General features: G+C 38.5%; 1 protein-coding gene across 5 annotated transcripts; it reads left to right on the top strand.

Moving 5' to 3' along the window:
• Nucleotides 1-1060: 1060 nt before the first annotated feature.
• LOC104118353 (silicon efflux transporter LSI2-like) lies at nucleotides 1061-4893 on the top strand. Of its 5 annotated transcripts, XR_001973629.3 has the most exons (5): nucleotides 1312-1451; nucleotides 1698-2887; nucleotides 2982-3171; nucleotides 4087-4449; nucleotides 4677-4893. XR_001973629.3 is itself a non-coding variant. In XM_009629597.4 (4 exons), exons 2-4 carry the CDS (start codon nucleotides 1790-1792, stop codon nucleotides 4350-4352), a joined length of 1554 nt encoding a protein of 517 aa, XP_009627892.1. In that variant the 5' UTR covers nucleotides 1061-1451; nucleotides 1781-1789; the 3' UTR covers nucleotides 4353-4549. The 5 variants fall into 5 exon arrangements, 4 of the variants coding, with proteins under 4 accessions (XP_009627892.1, XP_009627874.1, XP_009627884.1 ...); XM_009629597.4 differs by lacking the exon at nucleotides 4677-4893 and having other exon boundaries at nucleotides 1061-1451; nucleotides 1781-2887; nucleotides 4087-4549; XM_009629579.4 differs by lacking the exon at nucleotides 4677-4893 and having other exon boundaries at nucleotides 1204-1451; nucleotides 4087-4549.
• The last annotated feature ends 4457 nt before the right edge of the window (nucleotides 4894-9350 follow it).

Raw genomic sequence — 9350 nt, 5'->3', positions numbered from 1 at the left:
ATTGTTTTAAATAATATTGAGTGCCCGACTTACCTAATTTTGGAGATTAGGTGCCATCACGACTCCTAAGGAGGGATTTTGTATCGTGACAATATATATATATATATATATATATATATATATATCATGATTAAGTGACAGAAATCTATACGCAAACACATATCATGCATTTATTAATTTGATATAAATATTGTACGCGAATAAATTTTACCATTACGATACTAGTTCAGTTAATTGAGTTTGCAAATTGGGACGTGGAAAGTAATATTATATCGCAGTATCTAGATCTGATAGTTTAATAAGAAATATTACAGGGATCTCTGGTCTGATTATCTTTTATTCTAATTAAGCTCCTTCTCTAAATTGTTGTTTGCACTGCAAATACTTGTCCTAAAGTTGTTTCTCCACAAAAATAGAACAAGAAATTCTGAAATCGCGAAAGAGTCGAAGATAAAGTTTGTTGATGAGACGGAACCACAACCGGATATAATAATTTATAGTAGTTCACTCATTATAAACTACAAATATTATAAGAACCTCTCATGAGTCATGATATTATTCAGCAACTAAACTACTACGGCTTGTCACTTTTCTTGATTTTGGGTTGTGGTAAATTCAATCACGTAAATGAGAGAAAATAGAAAATATAATGACCATAACGAACCTATTGGCAGCCACAGACTTAAATGATTTTATAGGCGTTTGGATATTAAAAAAATATTTTTTCAAGTACTGTTGGAACTTGAAATTGTATTTGATTATATATTTCACTTGAAAATAATATTGCATTTCTGTGAGCAAAAATAAAATTTTATATAAAAAAGTGGTAAAACCCACATTTTCAAATTCAGAAACTCATGTCCAAAATTTTAACCAAACAAAAAATTTGGGGAAAAAAAAAGAGAAAATATTTTGTATGGACAAAGGAGTTTCATTTTCAAATTTTCTTTTCCCGTTTAGGTAAGTGGTGTGGGGGCGTCGTGGGTATGGGGGATAAGTTAAAATAAAAGCAAACAAGTCAAGAAACATTTACATATTACTAGGAAATATCATAATCAATGATACATGATTAAGCAAACTCGTTTAACTGCTGAAGCAGAAAAATAGCTCCCTGTCAATATCAGTTCTCGGCAGATTTATTGATTCATAAATAATTACATTACAGTACTATATAAACGAGTAATCATGTGCCGTAGAGTCGGTGTGTATTTTACTGAAAACCATGCTGACAAGTGGTGAACCAAAATTGATTCTGTTCTTTACCTTTTAAAAAGTTAATGGTGAAATGTGGATCAGTTCCCTTTTCAAACTGTTGCTAAATAAGTACTCCTATTCAAATCCAGAGTACAGCATCTGAAACGAACAGAGAGTAATGCCAAAGAACCCCTTTGCATCCCACAACCTTTTTGGCTAAAGATTCAGTAGAAAGTACACTTGCTTTTTTGGTCAAAGTGAGTTTTCTAATCTTTCTTTTTTTGGGCATAAATGTTTGTGTTGTGATACAAATTTATAGATCTTTTTGAGCTGTGAAAGAAACTGAACTTACTCTGATTCTATTGAATGATCTAAGATCCTAACTTCCTAGGAGGGACCCCACTTATAACTCCAGATTGAAAATTTTGTTTTTGGATGTTAGAACTTTTTTGTGTTATTTTGTGATTCATTTGATCTTGATGTGTTTTACATAACTTGTTCAGAAAGAGCTAACTCGCATCAGCTCTGATTCTTCTTCTAGCTGCCAATTAATGTTCTGACAATCGGAGTTTGGACTTATACTAAGGTACAAAAAATGGCTATGGAACCAACTGTTAAAGTGGTTCTTGGTTCAATTGCCTTTGCTATCTTTTGGGTATTGGCAGTTTTCCCTGCTGTCCCTTTCATGCCTATTGGAAGAACTGCAGGATCTCTCCTTGGGGCTATGCTCATGGTCCTTTTTCGAGTCTTGACTCCAGATCAAGCGTATGCTGCTATCGATCTTCCAATTTTAGGCCTTCTCTTTGGGACTATGGTTGTTAGTGTTTATCTAGAAAGAGCAGACATGTTTAAATACTTGGGTAAATTGCTGGCTTGGAAGAGCCAGGGAGCTAAGGATTTACTTTGTCGAATTTGCTTGATTTCAGCCGTTTCAAGCGCCTTTTTTACCAACGATACTTCTTGTGTTGTGTTAACCGAGTTTGTGTTGAAAATAGCTAGGCAACAAAATCTTCCACCCCATCCCTTCCTATTAGCTCTAGCCTCAAGTGCAAATATTGGATCATCTGCAACTCCAATTGGGAATCCCCAGAACTTAGTCATAGCAGTACAAAGCAAGATATCTTTCGGGAAGTTTTTATTTGGAATTCTTCCTGCACTGCTTGTCGGCGTAGTTGTTAATGCCGTGCTGCTTCTTTGTATGTATTGGAAGGTGTTGTCTGTCCATAAGGATGTGGAAGACGTAGTTCCTGAGGAAGAAGTAGTCTCCCATCGGTTTTCTCCAGCAACAATGTCACATCTTAATTCCTCGAATTCTCAAGAATTGAACAATGCCTTGGATTCTATGACTATCAGCAGCTCTCCTAGGAATCATGCTGAGACACTTAGAAATCGTGGCAATTTTGGAGAAAGTGAAATACAAAATGCCTCGAAAGAAGGACCAAATGATGGATCAGTACAGAAAACAGAAGAGAATGTGTCTTCAAAAATTGATGAATATGAAGATGAAAATTTCACATCTTATGACGAAAAGGAGAAATGGAAAAATATGTTGTGGAAAGTATGTGTTTATCTGGTTACCATTGGGATGCTAATAGCTTTGCTAATGGGTCTGAATATGTCTTGGACTGCTATCACTGCAGCACTTGTACTCGTCGTTCTTGATTTCAAAGATGCTAGGCCATGCTTAGAAAAGGTAACTGATTTCCCTCTTCATCTGTTAAGTGTTGATGTACTAATACATATACACCAGATAAAAGCTTATTCATTCTGCTCATTCGACTGTACAGGTTTCCTATTCACTCTTGATATTCTTCTGTGGTATGTTCATCACGGTTGATGGCTTTAACAAAACTGGGATTCCAAGTGCTCTTTGGGATCTTATGGAGCCATATTCCAAGATAGATCATGCTGCGGGAATAGCAGTTCTTGCTCTGGTCATTCTAGTCCTGTCAAATGTGGCTTCAAATGTGCCTACTGGTGTGTGTCTCTGCACTCTTTGAGCCCCAAATTAACCCTTTTTTTTTTTTACATATGCTCGCATTTCATTCTTCATCTACTATATGCTTTACGAGATACAATTGTTCGCCAACACGTGTGTACAAACAATATATAGACAAGTGGCTAAGGCTGCTCTGTGAAATCCTAAAGGGAGGGAAAGGAGAAAAAGAAACAGATTAAAACCCAAAAGGAGTAAAACAGTTTCTTCTGGGATTACTTGCCTTTAGTTGGGAACTGAATTTTACCTAGATGTTCACTCGAAAAACAAATCTTTCATTCTCCTATGGTTACTAGTCTGTTGAGAACCATGACAAAAAGTAAATCAAGCGGTCAGCATAATCTCTTGCCTAAATGTGAGTTAAAATCATACTGTATAATATGAATTTCTATTAAGATTGTTTAAGTTAGTTGAGATATTTTAGGTTTTTTGAATTTTAAATTATGTGGATTTTTGTTCCTAATTGGCTATTTAAAGCCTTGTTATGCTTAATAAAATTGTTGAGAGACATTTTCAATCAATACTTTTAATCATTTTACTGCCCCATCTTTTAAAAAACCAACAGTCCTAAAGAAGAAAATCACAGCAACTTCAGTTCTGTAAATGAGTATAGCGCCTTCTGCTTCTTCCTCGATAATTTATGAATAGACAACCGGCTGATGAACCTTGGGGTGTTTGACAATATATAGAAGTTTGATATATGATCTATTAACACTGTTTCATTAATCTGCCCAAATATTGCCTTGTAACTTTCCTCCTAACTAAACAGTTTGAGTTAACATGATATTCCTTATTGTTGCACAATTCTCTAGTTATTACAGTTAAATAGTGATAACGCTGGTGATAAGAATGGTTGTTGATCCAGTGTATAATGGCATGTTTTTACTTGGTGTCAGTCTTGCTGCTTGGAGCACGCGTAGCTGCATCAGCAGCTGCAATATCTCCGGCTAGCGAGCAGAAAGCATGGCTCATCTTAGCCTGGGTCAGCACTGTCGCAGGGAACCTTTCACTCTTAGGCTCAGCAGCAAACTTAATAGTATGTGAGCAGGCTCGTCGCGCTCAACACTTCGGCTACAATCTGTCATTTTGGAGTCATCTGAAATTTGGAGTTCCATCTACGCTTATTATTACAGCCATTGGTTTGATTCTTATTGGAGGATGACACATATTTAGCCACTGTACTTGTGTTCATATATAAGCTTCAAAATGGATTGTCAAATGCATCTCTCATTCTTGTTTAAATGTTGATTCATGGAAAGGTATTTATGAACTGTACAGTTTCTTTAAATTTTCAGCATTACCACTTTCAAACTGAGATACAAGAAACAAAAATTTATAAACAAGAGAGTATTCCATCTATCCAGATCTCACTAATCCAGCATTAAGTTCTTTTTCTGTAATCTTTTGTTGGTCTTGTTTAGTTAATTGATGGGACTAGTCCATGTTAAGGTGAGATAATCCATCATGTTACGGCTTCCTTGTATAGGTGTTGATCAAGATGACAGGGCGTCAATTCCTTTGGTTTCTTCTCATTATCTTTCGGAGGGGATCAATTTTGTATTCAATGAATTTAGTGGGTGACGTGGCATACCACCTTGATGGCTGCACAACGGTTGGGAATTAATGTAAAGATTATTTGTAACGGTTGCTCATTGAATGCTGTAGTCACATTATAAATTTAACTATACCATTTTAAGGGTAAACACCACCATCATCTTTCCAGCACTATTAGGTTGATTTTCTGTCTGAACTGATTTTTTATAAGGTTGGATTAAGCAAGTTAATGAAGAGCAAATAAAAAAAGTGACTTTACTCCATCATTAACTTAACCTGACCATTTGAGAAACTAATTATTTATTCTTTTTATTATATACTTAATATGTGAATATGTGAACTCCATAAATTCTTAAATTGAGAACAAAGTAGCGTTAATAATTTAAAAAATACTTCTTTTTATAGTTTGATTTTGCGTAATCGTTGCCATGACCAAAAAAAAAAAGAAAAAAAAAGGAGAGAAATAAAGAATTTTCTTGGTATTTATTTTACGGCAAAGAGCCAAATATATTCCTTTACTTTCAAAAATTATTTAAACTTATTCTCCGTTACATTATTGGGGTATTTATACCCCTACCGTTATACTTTGGTTCAAAAATACCCTTATTTTTAACTAAGGCACCGCTCTCATGTTTTGAACCCACGACCTTCCGAACAAGGCCTTGTACCTTATATCCCCCTCGATCACGTAGAACTTTGTTTCTTGGGTGGTCCCGACAGTGTTTACCGGTAAAGTTATATCACATTTCGTGGTCTCACACGCCATATTGAATCCGTTCAATACCCGGACCGCTGGTACAATTTGATCCTGCAACCCCAGTTGTTCTACGACCCTCGATCTAATAATGTTGGCCGAGTCACCTGGATCAATCAACACACGTTTAACTCGAGATTTATTGATAAGCACGGATATTACCAATGCATCATTGTGAGGCTGGACGATGCCCTCGGCGTCTTCATCGCTGAATGAGATGGCTCCTTCCGTGACGTAATCCCGGGTGCGGTTTACTCTCGTGATAGAAACTTTGGTGCATTTTATTATTGGCCATCAACTTCCTCAATGACCAGGTTGATTACGTGTTGGGGCTCCTCTTGTTCGACCTGTTTGTTGGCGTCCCTGTTTCTGAAGTGGTTTTTGGCTTGCTCGCTCAGGAATTCTCGAAGGTGCCCATAATTGAACAATCGAGCTACTTCTTCTCTTAGCTGTCGACAATCTTCGGTCCTATGATTGTGAGTACCGTGGTGCTTACACACCAAACTAGGATCTCTTTGTGCATGATCGGACCGCAATGGTCTTGGCCACTTGGTCACTTTGATGCGTCCTATGGCCGACACTATACTTGCAGCGTCCACATTGAAATTATACTCCGATAATCTTGGTGCCTCCTTACTCCCGAGCGACCTGTCAAACCTGCTCTTGCTCATCAGGCCCTGGCTGCTCTATCCTTGATCATTTCTCTTGTCGCTCCTTATTGGGTGGCACCCGAATCCGTTTCCCCTCCGATCCGTGTCGTATGGCTGATATCGATCTTGGACCAGCCTCGGCTCATGATCGATGATTCTCTTAGACCTGTCATCGGTTTTGATGGGATAACAGACCCCGAAGGGGCCCCAAGTTAGTCGTCATCGACTCTGATCCTTGATTGATACTCATTGTGGACGTCGGGCCAGGTGATCGCCGGGTACTCTACCAAGTTTTTCTTTAGCTGTTGAGAAGCCACGGAACTTCAGAGGTTGATCCCTTGTGTAAATGCCTGGATGGACCAATCATCTGCAACCGGTGGCAGATCCATCTGCTCCATCTAGAACCTCGACACGAACTCCCTAAGAATCTCGTTATCCTTTTACTTGATCTTGAAAAGGTCTGACTTCCTCGTCTCGACCTTGATGGCACTGGCGTGGGCCTTCACGAAAGCATCTGCCAGCATGGCAAACGAGTCAATAGAATTTGGAGGCAAGTTGTGATACCATATCATTGCCCCTTTGGACAAGGTTTTCCCAAATATTTTCAACAGTACCAACCAATTTCGTCGTCTTCCAGGTCATTCCCTTTGATTGCGCATGTATAGGAGGTTACATGATCATTTAGATCCGTGATCCCATTATACTTAGGAAGGTCAGGCATTCAAAACCTATTCGGGATCGGCTTTGGTGTCGCGCTCGGGGGAAAAGGCTTCCGAATGAACTTTTTGGAATCCGGCCCCTTCAATATCGGCGACGCTCCAGGGATCTGATTGACCCTAGAGTTATACGTTTTCACCTTCTTATCATTGACCTCTATATTTTTCTTACTAGACTCCACCCGTTTTCTCAATAGTTCGAGCATCTTCATCACCTCGGAGGTTTCCCCATGCACGAACTCACCCGGTTTCATGGCAACTTCTTCATCCCTCCGAGTATTTTCGCGGGACTGCTGGGTGATGGTAGGCTATAACTATGTGTTTTGGCCACTATTTGCATTCTAATTTGCTACACTTTACTGATGTTTGAGTGCTAAATGGTAGTAAATTGCTCTGACTAATTGATTTATGTTTTTACAGGAGAAATTTCGGGCTACAATGGGGTCCGGAATCATTTTGAGCTAATATGGAGTGTTGGGGTCAAGTAAAGGATTATGGAGTACATTGAGAGCTCATTCGAGGATCAACGGAGGTTCGCGCATTTAAAAAGAAGAAATAAAACGAAAGCAAAAAATGGCCTAAGTGCGCGGCCGCGCACTGGGCCACGCAAGTCACACAGAAACTTTCAAATGTGTGCGGCCAGATGCGCGGTCACCTGCCCAAGTGCGCGGCCGCGCACGTCCCTCCGAGGAAAAATTATGCGGGGCTAAATTCATAATTTTGGGGGCGACTTTCATTGACCTATATGAAGACCAGCTCGTCTAAAAAGAGGGTATCTTGATTTTGGGAAGGGATTTTTTAGGGAGAAGAAGACGGAAGCAACGGGAAATCGATATACTTGATCAAATTCACTCAATACGAGAGTTTGGGTGAAATTTGGGAATTATAATGTCTTCTTGTTCTTCTAGTACTCTTGTTTTGAATACTTTCTTCGTCATGGAGTAAGTCTCCTTAGGGTTGTTGACGGATGTTGTGAATAAATCATTGTTTTGGGATTTACTCTATGTTAATTGCCCGACTTTAATGAATGAATTCTTAATTGAATTGCAAGGTTTATTGTAGTCTTACTTTAATCGAAAGAGAAGTTTACTGCTATTGGCTTTATGTTATCTTGATTGGGTTGATTTTACGTCTTTTCAAAGTAATCGAAAGAGCTTAAGGAGTTATTGATTTACCCAGTCCATGAGAATAATCGAGAGGTGTTCTCCGAAAGATCGTTCATTCACTAATTTTGTGCATACATTCATAGGTCATGTTATTGGGTTACCTAAGGGAATCAAATTCATTCGAAAGAAGAATTGAAATCTTTGAAGTAGCTTAATCATCTGTTGAAATCGAAAGAATCAATAGAAATTAAGAGTGAATCTAGCACAGATTTACCCGGAACAATAGTTGATCACATATCTTGTCATCACTCTTCCTTCTCTCATTGATATCCCTTTATTTTTACTAATCATTCGGGTATCATCAGTTTCTTACAGCTAATAATCGTAGTTTATTTCTATTCAATAATAACATAAATCAAAAGGTTGATTATCCTGGATAGTGTTAAGCTGGAGAATTAATAGAACATTATTGAAACCAATCCTTGTGGAGACGATTCAATACTATACTATCATTGACTAGCGAGCCCAAGTTTATACGCCGGTTTTGTGCTCATCAAAGTTTGGCGTCGTTGCCGGGGATTGGCGACTAATAGTGTTTAAATTAGTTTTCAGTGCTAATTCAGGAACTACTTTATTTTATTTTATTTTCTTTTTTTTTACGCTCTTTTTATCTGTGTGCAGGCAATAGGGTAAGTTTAGTGGTGTATGACTCAATCCTCTTCAAAGGACCTGGTGCCATACAACCCAAAGTTAGACAAACACCTGAGGCAGCTGAAAAGAGAGAAAGGAGCGAGTGGATTGTTGTTGGGTCAGTCTTCAACTCAGGATAAAATGGTAAACAATGTAGAGATAGTAGACCTAGCTGCTAGAGAGGCAGCTCAGAAATAGGAAGCTCGGTCAGCAGATGAAGCGTCCCGCAGAATTACTGATAAAACGGTTGATTGAGAGCGAAGACTCAACCTTAACCGAATTATTGGGGATGCCTTTGAAAATGCAGGACCTAGGCCTGGGAGATCACTGGGCGATTATGCTAGACCGGTGTACAACCAATAACAGTATAGTGTGAGGCCTCCACCCATCAATGCCAACAATTTTGAACTCAAACATGGAGTCATCCAAACCATTCAGAATAACTGCATCTTCATAGGCAAACCCAATGAAGATCCCAACAACCATCTGATGGACTTTGATGAAATAATGAACATATTCCGCTACAATGGAGCATCACATGATGCTATATACCTCAGTGCATTCCTGTTCTCGCTGAAGGATGATGCAAAGTAGTGGATGAGAAGTTTTCCTACAGGGTTAATCCATACGTGGGAGGAGATGACTACCAAGTTTTTGGAAAAATATTTCTAGGCTGCAAAGACATGAAGG

This window comes from Nicotiana tomentosiformis, chromosome 5 (assembly GCF_000390325.3).
Source record: "Nicotiana tomentosiformis chromosome 5, ASM39032v3, whole genome shotgun sequence".
NCBI classification, from domain to species: domain Eukaryota; kingdom Viridiplantae; phylum Streptophyta; class Magnoliopsida; order Solanales; family Solanaceae; genus Nicotiana; species Nicotiana tomentosiformis.
The sequence above is the reverse complement of the archived record's forward strand: the minus strand, read 5'-3'. Positions and strand labels throughout refer to the sequence as shown.